Source organism: Bombina bombina, chromosome 6, assembly GCF_027579735.1.
Source record: "Bombina bombina isolate aBomBom1 chromosome 6, aBomBom1.pri, whole genome shotgun sequence".
Classification (NCBI taxonomy): domain Eukaryota; kingdom Metazoa; phylum Chordata; class Amphibia; order Anura; family Bombinatoridae; genus Bombina; species Bombina bombina.
In genome coordinates, this window is record NC_069504.1 from 891,116,386 (window position 1) to 891,134,805 (window position 18,420).

At 36.8% G+C, this 18,420-nt stretch overlaps 1 protein-coding gene across 3 annotated transcripts; it reads left to right on the forward strand.

Moving 5' to 3' along the window:
* Positions 1-83: 83 nt before the first annotated feature.
* Positions 84-17,447, forward strand: TP53 (tumor protein p53). 3 transcript variants are annotated; one of them, XM_053718454.1, is made up of 11 exons: positions 84-231; positions 2,178-2,270; positions 2,906-2,954; positions 3,373-3,549; positions 4,175-4,361; positions 7,016-7,128; positions 7,214-7,323; positions 7,499-7,620; positions 9,329-9,408; positions 9,570-9,652; positions 16,992-17,447. In XM_053718454.1, exons 2-11 carry the CDS (start codon positions 2,197-2,199, stop codon positions 17,080-17,082), a joined length of 1,086 nt encoding a protein of 361 aa, XP_053574429.1. In that variant the 5' UTR covers positions 84-231; positions 2,178-2,196; the 3' UTR covers positions 17,083-17,447. The 3 variants fall into 3 exon arrangements, with proteins under 3 accessions (XP_053574429.1, XP_053574431.1, XP_053574430.1); XM_053718456.1 differs by lacking the exon at positions 84-231 and adding an exon at positions 1,517-1,641; XM_053718455.1 differs by lacking the exon at positions 84-231 and adding an exon at positions 1,550-1,698.
* Positions 17,448-18,420: the final 973 nt, after the last annotated feature.

Genomic DNA, 18,420 nt, shown 5'->3' on the forward strand with positions numbered 1-18,420 from the left:
AGCCGAAGCCTGTCACTACCCAAAATGTATAGCGGCTAATAGGAACTTTATGCCCTCAATTAAGATGGCATCCGTGAACTGAGGGCAAAGGGGGTGGATTCAAGGCGCAGTGCTCGACGGGAGCCGGGGATTTCCCAGCACGAGGAGAGAGACAGAGTGTAACATTTTTATCAAGTGCAGGGGCTTAAATATTCTAGGAAAAAAAATAACAAAAACTTCCGTCACAACAAGGTGAGTAAGCACTGACTGAGTGCGTTACTAAGTGGGTTTGGTTACGCGTGTTTCCATGAGTGTTGTATGTTGTGCTATTGTAAAAGTCATGGCGATAATTTAGTACATGAACCGTACGTATATAGAGCGATCCGAGCTAGTGTTCAGGGTGTATAAGCGTGTGTGATTTAACAGACAGCATTGCAACTCATTGTTGTGTATGTACAGTACTATTTGTGGTCTATGTACAGTACTATTTGTGGTCTATGTACAGTACTATTTGTGGTCTATGTACAGTACTATTTGTGGTCTATGTACAGTACTATTTGTGGTCTATGTACAGTACTATTTGTGGTCTATGTACAGTACTATTTGTGGTCTATGTACAGTACTACTTGTGGTCTATGTACAGTACTATTTGTGGTCTATGTACAGTACTATTTGTGGTCTATGTACAGTACTATTTGTGGTCTATGTACAGTACTATTCGTGGTCTGCAGAACCTGTGTGAGCTGCTTCTGTTGCTGGACCCTTTGTTAATAACTAATAGTAGTCATGTATTCACATTTGTTATAGAATGGTCGTGTGTTTCAGTTTTAGCCCCATATAGGGTGTTTGACTAACTGATGGTGTAATTGTTTTCTGGGTCTGAAATAAGTTTATTTCGTGCAATTTGCTGCAATGGGTTTGCTTTCTCTATAATGGAATATTATCTCTTGCTTACTGACTATTGACTAATTGTAGTTCTAATAGTGTACTGTCTACTGATTATCTAGTAAGTTATGTTTCGGACATAGTTACGCTTTCTTTAAACGCAAATTTACGCGTTTGTTTGAATTTACAACCAAGTTGAAATCAGTTATGTATTGGTATGGTAGTGCAGTGAAGTGCACAGCTTATATTGTCACTGTACGAACATAATATACATAACATTGATGCAGTTGGTAAGAAGTTCTGAAATTTCTGAATGTTTATACTATTTGTGAGCCCCTCCCATCCGAAGACAAACTTCCATTAGTGAGTTTATGCCTTTAAGCGGACTGTTCCATTTTCCCAGGCTATGGGGGTGTTACTTGGTTTGCTACTGCGGATTTTCACTGTTCTCGGCGAGACTTGCTCATATCCCACACCCTCCTATTCGATGTTATTGTCTTCGTTTGTTTGTTTTGCTCTATGAACCCTTCCCATTCCATTATCGCGTCATCTGTGCCCCCTCCCCTTGTTTCCTGTTTTGAGATCTTCCAGCGTGGAGGGTTTTGTGCTTCCTTATTGTCGACAGGTGGACCCTCCCATTGACGTCACTTAAACGTCAGCTTTCCTTTTGGCTTTGCCAGGACAAGTCCATGCATTTGCTTTAGTGCATTGTAATGACCCTGATATTAGGGAGCCTGGGAAATGAGGCATTGGGTTACACAGGTCCCTTGAATCTGGGTACACAGCACTGCTACCCCATGCATAGAATAGGCATTATGGGGGGTATAATTAACTGTAAGAACTTGTTAATTGTTATTAAAGTGATATTTTTTTCAAGTTTGAGATTACTGAGTAAAGATTCCATAATGTTATTGAAACAACATAACAGCTTCTCCTTTATTTAAAAAGAAACTGATTAAACCTCCTGGATGATAGAGGCACCTACAACCATTGTATAGCAATGTGTTTCCTCTTTGGCAGTCAGAGGGTTAAGATTGAAATTCTTTTGTTGATTAGATAGTTACCAAGGGGTTAATATATAGGATAGTTTGCAAACCCCAAACATTGTTGAAAATTTCCATTATATTTCCTGTACCATATCTGCATGCTAGCTCTTCCATGTATCCACTACGTTTTAATGTAATACAGTGACAAATTCGGAATGAATAAACATGCAATCAAAAAAAACTATCTTTTTGTTTTAGAATTTCTTTGTATAATTGACATTATACAAATCATCCAACATCATTCTTCTTGTTTGTGTCTTTTTGTAGGTTCACCTTTGTTGATTTTATGATGGAACCAATGTCTGATACTGGCATGGAGCCGCCTATGAGCCAGGAGACCTTTGAGGAACTCTGGGGGCTGTGAGTATTAACATGCAGATGTGTGGACCAGCATTCACCACTTTGGGGAATTTATAGTAAAAAAAAATCTAATTGTTTATGACTTTTGGGAAAAAATCTTCATAGTTTCTTGAACATTCAAACCAGTCTGACTTCATTGCTATAAAGGGTCACTGTAACTCAAATCAAAACACAGTAGGGTTGATTAAACACATTAAAGTAAATTCAATATTTGTGTTCATGTGTCTACCCCTATGTGGTGTTCTTTTCCTGTGCCAGTCACATACTCATTGTGATAAAAAAAAAAATATATATATATATATATATATATATATATATATATATATATATATATATATATATATATATATATATATATATATATATATATATATATATATATTCAGATAATGCTTGTGTCTTCTTTATTTCGTTTTTTTTAATAGCTAACCTTAAGAAACAGTCTTTGACAGCCTGGATGGAGTAGCTAATCCCCACCCAGACTGAAACAGAAAAGCAGTTTGTAGGTGGAGAAACAGCATAGATCTTTCATTAGAAAACTAATGCAGGAATAACAAGTGCATGTTTTGCTGCCTGTAACCCTATTCACTCTGCTGACAGTTGCTTGTGATAATGTTGTTGTCTCTTTATCATAGCTTGCCTGACCCTCTGCAAGATGCAACTTGTGCTCAAGATAATATAGCGGTGAGTGTATGTGTATATATATGTATGTGTATGTGTATATATGTATGTATGTATATATATTTTATCGTTTGTCCTTTTTTTTGTTTTAAATAGCACATGTTGCTTGTCGCCATTCTCAGGTGTCTATATTCTATATATGGCTTTCCGGGGTGTGTCTTGGGCAGGGGGGTTATGGGGTCTTGTACTGCTAGTGGGTTTGTGCGTTTCATTCTTCTTTTGTCGTGTTTGCCGCCACCGCTCCTTTACTTTTTTTTTAGATTTGCGCTTTTATTTTATTTTTTTTAGTCCAAGCTTGTATTTTTCTTCACAATTTTTTTCATTTTTCCCCTTTTGTACATTTCCTTGTTCTACATTCTAATCTTTTGTACTTTCTTTTGCTTCTCACATACCCTTTATTTTCTTTTTATTTCCCACCAAGGATTTTGGGGAATACCCAATAGTTAATACCATGTATGCCCCACAAGAGGAGGGAGTCAGCAGTTCTGTTGTTTCAGTCACATCATCTGCTGTCCCGTCTACTGATGACTATCCTGGAGAATATGGGCTACAGCTGGAATTTCAACAGAATGGGACGGCAAAATCTGTCACCTGCACAGTGAGTGTCTGAGTAACTTTTTTTCTCTAATTACAATTTTAACCAGTGTTTAGACCACCCGAAGGGTTCAATGTTCTAACTGATTTAGTGTCATTTTGCATAATCACTCAGTGGTTGCCTGCATGTCCCGTGTTTCAGTCTCTGTAACATGTCCAGGCAAGTTGGTTGCTTGCAGTACTACTCTAATCCTGCCCATTTTTTCTATTGGATCTTTGTTTTTCCAAATGACTAATCTGTAGGAGGAGCATATTGTAAGTAGTGACTTAATAAAAGTTTTTGGCAGTGACACTGTAGGAGAGACCAGGAGTGGAGTGAAGAGTTCAAAACCATCTTGGGCATGGAGTTTAAAAGCATGTATTTTGAGGTCTTTTGCCGACGAAGGCCTGAGATGGATGATATGCAGATCTATATCTGGATCTAGATAGATTAATCTTGTCTTTACTGCAAAACTAGTAGAAGAAGGGTTAATAGAGTTGTAGTGTACAGGATGTCTACAGTAGAAGAGTAAGGTTCAAATCTGAGGGACTTTGGCGTTAAAACCCTGTTTGCACCCCTAGATTTCTCCTTGCCTTTGTGTTTCTGTGGAGCTTCCCATCTTCTGATCCCACTGCATATGTTTCCCCAGTACTCTAAGGATTTAAACAAGCTGTTCTGTCAGTCTGCAAAGACCTGTCCTGTTCTTATCCGTGTGCAAAATCTTCCACCATGTGGTGCAATGCTTCGTGCCACTGCAGTCTATAAGAAATCTGAGCATGTTGCCGAAGTGGTGAAAAGATGTCCACACCATGAAAGGAGTTTAGAGTCAGGCGATGGTAAGTTCATATGCTGGATTTTTCTCACTTTTGATTATTTTAAAACTTGTGAAGAAAAAAGGGTAGGATGCTGATACTTGTGTTTAGATATAGAGCCTTTAAGCAATAAAGCATCTAGGCAAGGTTGTTTTATATAAAGATGTTGATTGATCTGAAAAAGTTATCAGATTATTTTTTTTATTTTTTTATTCCCTGAATATCTAAAGGCTTACCTTGGTGGAAATAAGCTATTTTACATTGTGAAAAGTGTTCTATGCATCCTTAACTAAGGTTACTTTTGTTGCCCCTGAGTGACTCTTAAACAAAAAGTTTTAAAAAATTACAAAAATAAAAAGTACATTTGCTTTAATTTTTAAAGGGATATGAGACCCAAATTTGTTCTTTCATGATTCAGATAGAGCATGCAAAGTTTACTCCTATTATCAATTTTTCTTTTTGGTATCTTTATTTGATAAAGCAGGAATGTAAACTTAGGAGACGTCACATTTTTGGTTCAGCACTTGGGTAGTGATAGGTGGATATAGATATAATTATTCAGTCAAAATAAATATAAAAAAAATACAAAATATCAAATAATGTGTTATGCAAAATGGGGATAAAAACTTGCAGTATCAACATGATTATATTTTCCAGAAGAGTCATGCTATCACCTGTATGCAGGAAAATAGTAAACGGTGTACTGTAGTTTTTTTTCCCCCTTTTACAAAAAGCTCCTTTTACCTTCATTTTGTTATTTGAAATAACTGATTTTGGCTGTATCACCACCTATACTGATAATGTCAGTAACCAAATACTTGTCATAGAAAATCTATGTATACAAGAAGGTTGTGATGAAATTCTGATCCCAGTGTGTGTGGTGTAACAAAGAGGCCCTAAAATGTTCATTTTCCATTGTTGTGTCTAAGTATTGGCCTTTGAGTAAACCGTGAGAAATAAGATAAAGGTTATTTTGTGTAAATTATTAGACAAGATATAGAGGTCTGCTCTCCCTAAAAGTTCAGTCCAGTTGTTTTGAGTTGTGGTTTTAATTAGCAGAAGCAGCTATTTTCCTATATAAAAAAAATAAACCTATATGCATAATTTACCATACATTTTAAACTCTGCAGCTGGTATATTACATTGAAGTGAAACCTAGTTTTACAGTACATTGTCACTTTAAGATGGGTTAAGATAGATTTAAAAAGTAGACAAAATAAGAAAGTCCACTGCAATTTTATTTTCTGAATTAATGTGATCAGTGCTTTGTTTAACACACTTTTTTTTTTTTTTTTAAATAACTGCTTTTGAGTAATTTGTGCCCGGTTTTTAAAAATCCTATTAAAAACGGGGTCACTTTTATTCATCAAAGTTCACATTTTAGCAGTTTTGTTTAAATACCCTTTTCTTCTTGCAAAGCAGGAGCAGCGCTTTCCCTGCCCGTCTCTAGTCTCTTTATAGGTCAGCAATGACGAATCCGGCTTCCTCCAATCACGGCATGGCCTCAGGCAATGTTTGCTTTGAGGGGGAGCCGTGATTGGAGGAAGCCGGATTTGTCATTGCTGACGTAAGAAGAGACGAGCGGGGGAAGTGCTGCTCTGGCTTTGCAAGAAGAAAAGGTATTTTAACAAAACGGCTAAAATATAAACTTTGATGAATGATAATGCCCCTGTGATTAATAAGATTTTTTTAAAAACCAGGCACACATTCCTCAGTTTACCTTCACTTTTAAAGGGACTATCCACTGGAAAATGACTTTCCCCTTAAAGTCCAATAGGTCACCTATCACTTATGAAATGTTTTGGGTTTTAGAGAAGCCCATCAAAGCCAAATATCATGATTTAAGTTACCATGTGCGATTATATACGTGGTTTTTTTTTCTTCCCAGAATTAAAAAAAAAAAAAGTGTGAATTGCTACTTCTATTTGGCTGGTTCCCATGTTTCATATAAATTTATCAACCCTGACTTTTAAAACATTTTTCCCAAATGCTGCTCCAACTTACATTCTTCTCTTCTCAAATTCTTAAGCCTCAACTATATCTGCTCAGTGCCTTGTTTGTGTTTTAAAGGGACATTCTATTGTTTAAAAAGATAGATAATCCATTTATTACACATTCCCCAGTTTTGCATAACCAACACAGTTATATTATACTTTTTACCTCTGTGATTATCTTGAATCTAAGCCTCTGCAGACTGCCTTCTTATTTAAGTTCTTTTGACAGAATTTGATTTTTGTTATGCTGGATTTGTGCAATGTGTGGGGCAATATTTTAGGCGTGTGATTAACTTGAAACTCCCTCTTCCCCCTTCTTTTTTTATCATATGTATTGTATGTTATTGTTTAGTTATTATGCAATTTTTTTGCAATGCAGTTCTTTATTGATGATATACTATGCATATAAAAGATGCCCCTTTTTTAAAAATGTATTCATTATATAGTCTTACCCTTGTTAATAATTGTATTTATTAATTTAATAAGAGGACTCTATACCCCCTATAAGGATGGTTAAACATAGGACAAAGTGATGTTTTAATCCATGACCTTGGTTGATAAATCTTTTTTTTTTTTTTTTTTTTTTTTTTAATGTCCAACTGCGTACATGGCTTTTTTTGTTTTTTTTCCTCTCATTTGGTTATCTTTCTTAATATCTGATTCTTATTTCTTCATTTGCCACAGATAATGCACCACGCAGCCATCTGATACGTGTTGAAGGAAACATTCAGGCTATCTACGCTGAGGACATGAACACTGGCCGCCACAGCGTCTATGTCCCATATGAGGGGCCACAGGTAACCAGTTAGTTTTACACAAGATTAGGTGTGTTTTATATATTAATATTTTCATAATAAACTTATGAGGATATATTTTGTACAGGTGGGGGCTCAGTGCACTACAGTTCTGTACAATTACATGTGCAACAGTTCTTGTATGGGAGGCATGAACAGACGACCCATCTTAACCATCATTACCTTAGAAACAAGAGAGTGAGTATATTGGGCCCCTAATCCTGGTCACCCCGCCCTTAATTTTTCTTATGACTTCCTTTTGTCTCTTGAAAATCCATTTGTCCTTTACCATTACACCTCTCTAGAACACCTCTGATAAATCTCTTATCACTGCAGACAGTGATTTACCTCACTGACCTTTGACCTCTCTCAGGGGACTCCTTCTGGGGCGTCGTTGTTTTGAAGTTCGTGTCTGTGCCTGCCCTGGAAGAGATCGCAGGACTGAAGAGGAAAACTATTTGAAGAAGAAAGGGCTGAAGACCAATCTTAAAAGAGGTGGGTAAAGTACTGCAGAAAATATATACAGTACTGTGCAAAAGTCTTAGACCACCATTAGATTTGTTGTTTTAGCAATAGTATAATGACCATATATAATTATTTATAAATCTCTTTATTAAAATACAACCAGAAAATGCAGGATATTTGTATGCAGTGTTAAAAAAAAAAAAAAAAACAGAATAAAATCAGAAAAACAGCTTCTATAGGCTAAAGTGGCAAGTATTTAGTGTGACCTCCCCTTACACTTGAGCAATTGCAGGAACCTGGCTCTCGTAAACCCAAATGGAATGGAACCCTAATTATTGTCATTGCTAACACCTGTATTTGTCCTATTTCATGCCAAAATGACTGCTGTGAAAAAGGTCTATTACACCAGAATTGTGCAAGACATGCTTGAGCATTGCATACACATGAGTTTAATTCATTGGAAGCTTGCTAATAAGACCAACTTTTAGTCACATAATTCCATTCAAAATGCCAAAGATCACAGAATTTGACAGCCCTGAAATCAATAAGGCCAATCCACTGAAAATCAGCAAACTGGATACTCAAGAAGTGGTATTTAAAGCTGTTATAAAGAAATTGAAAGGATCAGGAGAGGTCAAGGACAAAAAAAGGACTGGAAGGCCAAGAAAACTTTCAAAATCTGATGAGAAGTTTAGAGTTTCTTCTTTGAGAGACCAAAAGAAGTTCAGCAAATGATCTGGCAGCTTCATAGGGATGCCAAGTTGACCATTCTACAGTCCAAAGAAGGTCTTTGTGGAAGGGGGTAGCAGCCAAGAAACCACTTTTTCTGAAGAGAAACTGGGTTAAAAGGCTATGATATGCTCACAAAGATTGGAATGAAGATCAGGAAAAGAGTATTATGGAGTGACAAATCCAAGTTTGAACTTTTTGGGTCCAATTGACTATATGAGAAGAATTGGAGAGAGATGTAAGAATGAGTGCTTGCGGCCTTCAGTGAAACATGGTGGTGGGTCTTTCCTGGTTTGGGGCTGCATTTCTGCTAGTGGTGTTGGCGATATTGTCCAAATTGATGGGATCATGAATCCTGAAAAGTACAGACAGGTTTTAATTTATCATGCCATTCCTTCTGGAAAGCATCTGATTGGGAATGGTTTTATTTTTCAGCATAACGATCCCAAGCACATCGCCAGTGAAATCCTATTTGGAGAGAAATGGCTGCTTAAACACTGTCAGTCATGACCTAGAATATTATGGCAGTATGGGATCACCTGGAGAGAGCGAAATAAGACAATCTAAAAGAGAACTCTGGGTAGTGCTGAAACAAGCCTGGTATAATATACCAGAAGATTACTTCAGGACAGTCTCTCCAAAAGAGTTCAAGATGCTCTTGGTGCCATGGAAGGTCACACTAAATTTTGTTTTTTTATATATATAATTTCCTGTATTTTCTTTTTGTATCTTTAATTAAGAAACCAAAAAATAAATATGGATGGCCATTAAAACTTTGCTGAAACAACAAATCTAATGGTGGCCTAAGACTTTTTGCACAGTAGTGTGCATATAGTTTGGGAGCGGAGCATAGTGGATTTGAAAAACTCTACAGAATGGAAACTGGTCAATTGTTCATCCTCAAGATTTCCACCAATTAAAAACCTTGGCTCATGCATGTCCTATGTATTGTTTGTATTTAATGGTCTAAGTTTATAATATTTTTACTAATTTCTTTGGCTTTTTACAGCTCTTCCAAATTTACCAGTCACTGATGCTGTTCTTCCCAAGAAACATGTTGTTGCAGAAGAGGAAAGATTCACTTTACAGGTATATTAAAATAAACATTGTTTACTATCTGTGTCTTATGTGCGCTCCTCCCAGTATGAGTGCTTCAGTGTTGGACCCTCCCTAGAATATTTCTGACCAATAATTCTGGATTTACCAAGATGTTACATCCATCAATATTTATCTATTTTACTGTCATTCAGATCAAAGGTCGTGAACGGTACGAGATGCTAAAGAAGATAAATGATGCACTGGAGCTTCAAGAGAGAACCGAACAGCAAAAAATGTAAGTGTATATGTTTGGGAGCTTAAAAGGACATGGAATCCCAAATTTTTCTTTCACGTTTCAGCTAGAGCAGGGCTATCAAACTCATTGTATCTGGGGGGCCACTGTCCAAGTGTTCTTCCCCTATGGGGGCCAGTTGAACAGAGTGAGTGCTTTTGAACTGGATATACTAGGAACTGGTAGTGATATTTACTCAAGTAGTAGTGCATGGCAGGATCTGTAGTCCACAATAGACATACACAGTGTGTTTATCTTCTGAGATCCAAGTGAAGTGATCATTCTGGAACTGAAAAAAAGTGACAAAGCAGTGCATAATGGGAGTCTACACTGGACAATGCAATGCTTTGTCTTTTATATTTATCTTCTGTTTGTCTATTTAGAACATCAGCTTGTTGCACCTCTTAGAACCCTAAAAAAAAGTATGGGGTCAAATTAATAATTTACCTAATAAGCAAGGGAGGGCCAGATAACACTATCTTGAGGCCCCATTTGGCCCCCGAGGCCTGTACTTTGAGACCACTGAGCTAGAGCATACAATTTACTTCTATTATAAAATTTGCTTCATTATTATGATATTCTTTGATGAAGGAGCAGCAATGCACATCGGTAAGCCAATGACAAAAGGCATATATGTTCAGTCACCATTCAGCAGCTAGCTTCTGGGCCTACCTAAGTATGCTTTTTAAAAAAAGACACCAAGAGAATGAAGCAAATTAGATAATGAAGTAAATCAGAAATTTGTTTTAAATTGCACGCTCTATCAAAATGGGCCTAGATCAATACCCTGGGTTGTCTAATAATAATAAAAAAATAGATCTATCTAGCATCTATCTATCCAGCCTTGTACCTGGGTGCTCAACAAATACTTGCATAGACCAAAAAGAAAGGAGGCACTCTCCGGATTTACTTTGGGGTAATCTTTTAATCCCTTGTGACGTTTCGGGGTGTAATCCCCGTCTTCAGACCAACAATGATACCTACACCGTACAACAAACTTAAATACAACTCACCTCATGTGCACATTACCCTTGAGTAAAACGGTGCGCACTTCATCAGGCGGTGCCCGTTGCCTAGCAACCTGCCGCAAACACTTACAACGACTAAGACATGTCAATCAATACGTGACTATTACCATAGTGCAAATTTAAAAACAACCGGTAAGGCTAAGTACAGACTTTACTGAAATACAGCCTATATGCATAGGATACATACAATGTTATTAAATGTGGTGGTTTCCAGGCTTTTGGAATGTTGTCATAGTTTATTTTACTATTTCAGACTGCATATGACTTTTATCCTTGTTAATTATGTACCAATTCTCAATTTCACTACGAGTTGTTGTTTTTTTTGCAGTCCACTAATTGTAATTGTCCAGTTTACCTTTTCAAATACTGTACTTAATTTCTAAGCTTCTTTCGTTTAACAAGGCATGCACAAATATCCTTCATACCAGAACTAAATGCTTCCAATAAATGTTATGTTAGAAGAAAACTTAAAAAAAATATATAACACACATTTTCAGATTTTTCAAAGCATATCATTTTTAAAGTTTACAATTTATTGAAATGTGCTTTGTTGAAGAGATACTTAGGTAGGTATCTGGAGCCCTACATGGCAGTAAATAGTGGTGCCATCTAGTGCTCTTGAAAATTATTAACATTCTTGCAAAACTGCTGCCAGTGCACCAGACATGGGCAGGCTATTGAGCTTACATCCATGCTTTTTAACAAAAGCTATCAAGAGAGCAAAGATAAAATTAATAGATGTAAAATAGAAAGTTGTTTAAAATTACATGCTTTATCTAAATCCCAAAATATATATATTTTGTGGTTTCATATACCTTTTTTAATTTCTTGTGGTTTTTTTTTTTTTTTTTGGTTTTTTTTTAAAGTTTCTTTTTGGGCCATCTTACCTCTTGGCCATTGGATAATCCCTACATTTCTTTTGAGAATTGCAAAATTGTTTTAAAAATAACGCACATAAAATAGTCTCACACTCTATATATCAGGAGAATATTCAAAGGTTATTAAAGGACCAGTAAATACAGTAGATTTGCATGATAAAAAGGCAATGCAATAGCCCTTAGTCATGCTAATCCGATCCTCCTGGGCACATTAACAGGATGGTTAGTGAGTTTTGGCTCCCAGGACCTGAACTAAACTTGGTGTAGGGCCTGGGTGTTGAGCACACTAAGCCAAGCCTCCTGTTAGCATGGCTGTGACCTGTAAAGAAGAGGATCGGGTTTGCGCATGCCCCAGAGTGCGTTAAAGGGACACTAAACCCACATTTTTTTTCTTTAATTGGTCAGAGCAGTGTTTCCCAAACGTAGTCCTCAGGACCCTTACTCAGGCCACATATTCGTTATATCTTAACTAGAGCACAGGTGAAATAATCAGCTGATGGGTGAGCTGATTGTTTCACCTGTGCTCTAATTAAGATATAATGAATATCTGGCCTGAGTAAGGGTCCTGAGGACTGCGTTTGGGAAACACTGAGCGCATGCAAATTTCTAATTTACGCCTATTTTTCTTCGTTCTCTTTCTATATTTATTTAAAAAGTAGCAATGTAAAGCTTAAGAACCGGCCCATTTTTGGTTCAGACTTGGGATATGCTTGCTTTATGGTTTGCTAAATGTAGCCACCAATAAGCAAGTGCTATCCAGGGTGATAAGCGTGTAAAATGGGCTGGCTCCTAAGCTTTACATTCCTAATTTTTAAAAAAAAGATAGCAAGAGAACAAAGAAAAATTTAATAGGAGTAAATTAGAACGTTGCTTAAAATTGCATGCTCTATCTGAATAATTAAAGAAAACATTTGGGTTTAGTATCCCTTTTTAAGGGAAGTATTTTACCCTTCAAAGTAATTTTAAAGGAATCTAATAAATACTGACACATTTTGTCAGTATTTTTATGTTTCCTTTAAAGTGAAGGTAAAGTTTGATGAATGAAAGCCTGTGTTTTAAAAATACTATTAAAAACGGGCACTTTCATTCATCAAAGTTTACAAAGCAGCCGTTTTGATTAAAAACTTACCTCTCTTTGCACAGCCAGAGCAGCTTCCCCCACCCGGAGATCCTCTCTTCACACGTCATCAATGACTAATACAGCTTCCTTCAATCACGGCTTTCCACCCAGGGTAGTCATTGCCTGAGGCCATGCCGTGATTGGAGGAAGCTGGATTAGTCATTGACGTGTAAAGAGAGGATCTCCGGGTGGGGGAAGCTGCTCTGGCAGTGAAAAAAACAAAGGTAAGTTTTTTTTTTTTTTGTTTGTTTTTTTTTTTATCAAAACGGCTGCCTTCTAAACTTTGATGAATGAAAGTGCCCCTGTTTTTTAGTATTTTAAAAAAACGGGCTTTCATTCATCAAAGTTTACCTTCACTTTAAATTTCGTTCGTGCATTCATTCGGGTATCTATTTTCGGTACGATTGCACATCCCTAATCTATAACCATACAAAGCTCCACCTACTATATACTGTATCATGCTAAACCTTAAAGGGACACTGAACCCAAATTTTTTTTCTTTCAGGATTCAGATAGAGCCTGCAATTTTAAGCAACTTTCTAATTTGCTCCTATTATCAAATTTTCTTCATTCTCTTTGTATCTTTATTTGAAATGCAAGAATGTAAGTTTAGATGCCGGCCCATTTTTGGGGAACAACCTGGGTTGTTCTTGCTGATTGGTGGATAAATGCATCCACCAATAAAAAAGTGCTGTCCAGAGTTTCTGAAACAAAAAAAAGCTTAGATGCCTTCTTTTTCAAATAAAGATAGCAAGAGAACTTATAAAAATTGATAATAGGAGTAAATTATAAAATTGCATGCTCTATCTGAATCACAAAAGAAAAAAATTGGGTTCAGTGTCCCATGTGTGCCATAATTGCACAAGCGGTTTGTAAATAATTTCAGTGAGAAACCTAAAATTGTGAAAAAATTAACTTTTTTTTTTTTATTATTTGATCGCATTTGGCGGTGAAATGTTTGCATGAAATATACCAAAATGGGTCTAGATCAATACTTTCGGTTGTCTACTAAAAAACATATATAGTTTTGATAGGTAAATATAAAAAAGGCTCTATTTCTGTTTAAATGTAGTGATGGCAAAAATGCTAAAAAATGCCCTGATCTTTTAGGGAAGTTTTTGTCTGAAATGCCTGGTCCTTAAGGGGTTAACATTTGGGAAGACCAAGTTCACCTGCGTTCAAAAAGAGCGAGGCAGGATCTGCAGTATCCCTGCTCTCGCACGATCTAATGCTTCCGTGAAAAGCTTTTCAGTCATCTCGGCCAGTTTCAGGCTCACTGTGCCTGCCTGCCTGCACCTCAATGGCTCCAAAACTTTATCTGCAGTGTCAGAAATTACATAGCTAATCGATTTAGAGAGGTGTTTCATTCATAGCATGTCTTTAAAAGCTTGATTCAGATAGAGCATACAATTTTAAACATTACAATTTATTCTTTATATAATTTTCTTCGTTCTCTTGGTATACTTTGTTGGAAAAAAGACACAGAAGAATTCTTATTGTGCAGACTCCTAGACCTCTGAAAAGCTAAAATTCCCCTAAAAAACCTGACTCCCCAGGGTTAGAAATCAAATACTTAAACACACAGGAGTAGCACTAAAAAGTCAGTCTTCCAATCAATAATAATAATATAAATATATATACACACCTGCCAAAATCGTTGTTTTCTGTGTGAATTGTACTCTTAAAGGGACAGTATACTATAAAATTGTTTTTCCCTTAATGTGTTAACAATTACATTTTATACTCTGGTGTATATATAGCTGGTATGAGATTTGCTTATTTGTGTATATGATTTAGCTGATTTTGTGTTTTGAAGCCACAACCTAATAAAATGGGTTGAGCTTGTAGGTATAATCAGATCTTATTACTTTATCACATTGTGTACATATACCTGCTTATATCTGTCCGTAAACCAATCACCAATACTTGGAGAGAACAATGGAAAATTAACATTTTATTACCTTATCTCTTCTATAACCCACAGGGAGTGTAATTTCTTCTACTGGCTGTGTTAACACAGCTTGGCCTTGAGGCCAAAAACTTTCAGGATGGGTGGGAAAAGCCCAGGCTAAATAAACTATTTCAAATGCCAATATAAGGGTAATGGAAATGTAAACAATTTAATACACTCCAGCAGGAAAAGTCGATCATTGGGAACAAATTAAAGAGGAAACATTTTTTTAGTAAACTGTCCCTTTAAGTCTCTCTTTTGTTATGTGTCTGTAGTATGTGCAATGTTATGTATTTACTCTGCTGATATATCTTGTCTTTATCTATGTGATGCTCAAACCTTGTCAATACTTGTGATACTTCTTTAATTTATAATTTCACTAATTGTATAACCCCAGCCTCCTCCAAATTCTATTGTCTGTTTTCTCAACTTTTCTCACCCTTAAAGGGGCACTGAACCCAAAAAAAATTATTTTGTGATTCAGATAGAGCATGAAATGTTAAGCAACTTTCTAATTTACTCATATTATCAAATTTTCTTTATTCTCTTTGTATCTTTATTTAAAATGCAAGAATGTAAGTTTAGATGCCAACCCATTTTTGGTGAACAACCTGGGTTGTCCTTGCTGATAGGTGGATAAATTCATCCACCAACAAAAAAGTGCTGTCCAGAGTACTGAACCAAGAAAAAAAGCTTAGATGCCTTCTTTTTCAAATAAAGATACCAAGAGAACGAAGAAAAATTGATAATAGGCGTAAATTAGAAAATTGCTTAAAATTGCATGCCCTATCTGAATCACAAAAGAAAAAAATTGGGTTCAGTGTCTCTTTAATCAATTTTTCCCAATTGGCCTTTTGACTCTTTGGTCATGTAATTATCTAATTTATTGCAATCAGCTGAATGCTCTGGCCTATAAATTTAACACTGCTGTGGGGAAAGCATTGCAGTATTGTAACATCATCTGTTCACATCTCTTAAGTGAACATCTATAAGTGAGACACTAAGAATTGGGCAACATAATTATACAAGGATTGGACAAGGCAAGTTCTGCTCAATCATTACCCCTACCCCACATGCTCGATGTCTTGGAGTCGCACTTGACTCAGATCTTTCTTTCACTCCTCACATTCAGTCCTTGGCTAAAGCCTGCCGCTGCCACTTTGAAAACATCTCTAAAATTAGACATTTCCTTTCACAAGACACAACTAAGATTCTAATCCACTTTCTCATCCTTTCCCGCCCCGATTACTACAACTCCATCCTCTGGTCTCCCTAGCTGCCACCTAGCTCCTTTACAATCCATAATGAATGCCTCTGCCAGGCTCATCTTCCTTACACCTTGCTCTTCATCTGCTGCACCTCTCTGCCAATCCCTTCACTGGCTTCCTCTTGCCTCCAGGCTTAAACACAAAATTCTCACTGACATACAAAGCCCTCAACTGCACTGCTCCCCCCCCATATCTCAGACCTTGTCTCCAGATACTCTCCCTCCCGACCCCTTCGCTCTGCACACAAAATCCTACTCTCCTCCTCACTTGTTACCTCCTCACATTCCTGTTTACAAGACTTCTCCAGACTGGCTCCCATCTTGTGGAACTCTCTGCCTCGCTCCACAAGACTCTCTCCTAGTTTTGAAAACTTCTAGCGCTCCCTAAAGATTGTACTGTTCAGGGATGAATTCCACCATACGCTAACCTTTCCTAACTCCACTACTATCTCCTTGAACCCCTTAGCATGTAAGCCTATGAGCCCAGCTGTTTGTAGATCACCCACATGAGAGCTGATTACAACAGTGCAACTCTCCGCAGAGACCTCTACTCATTTGACCCCCTATAAATGTTACCTTGTATACCGCCTATGTTTATAGCGCTGCGGAATCTGTTGGCGCTCTACAAATACATGCTGATGATGATGACTTCCTTGATGCTAATTAGTTAAATAATACTCTGTGTGTGTGGTATACCACAAATCAACTGAAATTCACAGGTGCCAATCCGTATGAATGTTCTGTCTTTAATATTTATTGTGTATTTTATTAAAATTATTGATTGGAAGACCTTGACTGCTTTTTTTAGCGCTACTCCTGTGTGTTTTAGTATACCTTGTTGAAAAGCATATCTAGGTAGGTTCAGGTGCTAGCTGCTGGTTGTTTGCTGCTTACATATGCCTCTTGTGATTTGCCTAGTATGAAACTTCCATTATAGTATAGTTCTGTTAATAACTCTCGTGACCCCAAATGGTACATTGTGAACCTTTTAAATATGTTTTTAAACCGTTTTTGTTTTATAAATAAAGACCAAGCATCCTGTAAATTACAAATACAAATGTTTCATGTGTGTTTATGGTTCTTCTCTCCTTTTTGCAGAACAATTAAATGCCGAAAGGATCGTGAAGAGTTAAAACCGAAGAAAGGGAAAAAATTGCTAGTGAAAGAGGAGCTAGGGGAATCGGAGTGAGTGAGCGGGTTCGAGTGTATGAATACAGGGAGTCATCTACCACCCTTCAGGATACATTAGTCGACTGCTGTGACTATGCAGGGCTGACACTGCCAATTTATGTGGAGAATTCCACAGTAACATCAGCTGGCTTGAGGCTGTGGTCTTCTTCTCTTAGGACCTAACTGGCTGGATGTTTCCTGTTCATTGTACAGTATAATGGTGATTCCCTGTGTTTTTTTTTGTTATGTATTTGTTCCAGCTTCTACTGCCCAGTGTTCCTGTAGTTAGTGGCCTCCCATTACTCTAACCCTAAATCCTTCTACCTACGCAATTGTTTAACATTTTCTGCATTTTTAAATAAAGTTACATTTATCGATTTGTAACTCAGTATTGCATTGTGTTTCTTTTGGAGAGCCAGGGAAATATTTGTTGCTTTTGGACTTTATATGTCAATCTTAAGGAAGACCGTAACATTCGGCTACCCAATGATACATGACACAGGTGATTCTCTTGGTTTTCAATTATTTATTAAATTTATTTTGAGATATTTGTCAACACATTAATTGACATCCAATAACAATCGGAGTAAACAAGAAAACTTTAGTGTACATATTGCATACAATGAACTTACAGGTATAAGCAGTAATTACTACAAGGCCCAATCACAGGAATAGTATATATAGACACAGCATTATGAGATCACACAGCTACCTCAATCATGTGCTTAGTTTCGTTAAAGTAAGGGTGTAATTCCATAAGGTTACTAAAAATATCAGACACCTGAACGTAGTCCCTGCTCTAACTATGTACTAAATATGACACGTCAATAATAAAATAAAAAAACAAGAAGATATATGAAACAAACACTGCTCGACGTAAAAAGAAAATTTCGGTGCACATATCGCCTGCAGTGAACTTACTAGTATAAGACAGAATTGATACATGGCACATTCATAGAAATAGTATGTAGGGACGCAGTAATATGGGAGCATACAACTACCTTAATAGGCTACTCGACTTCGGTTGGATGAAGGTATGACTCTATAATGCTGTTCAATATGCCAGACACAATTACAACCTGATCGTATTCACTGCTCTAATTAGGAACTGAATATATAATACATTGGTAAAAGAGTATATGGACATATAGTGATATCTCTATTTTCTTTATATCATGTAGTTATGCGGTAACTATTAAACCGGCCTCTCTTGGACTGAATGTGCCGCTGAAATTATATTTACTGATAGTTACATAAGGGCCACTCTTGGGCCACATGAAATAGTTGGTAACTTTATCATATGATGACACTTGAACTGTGGTTGCTTATGGGAGCATGTCTAAGCAACCATTGCTAT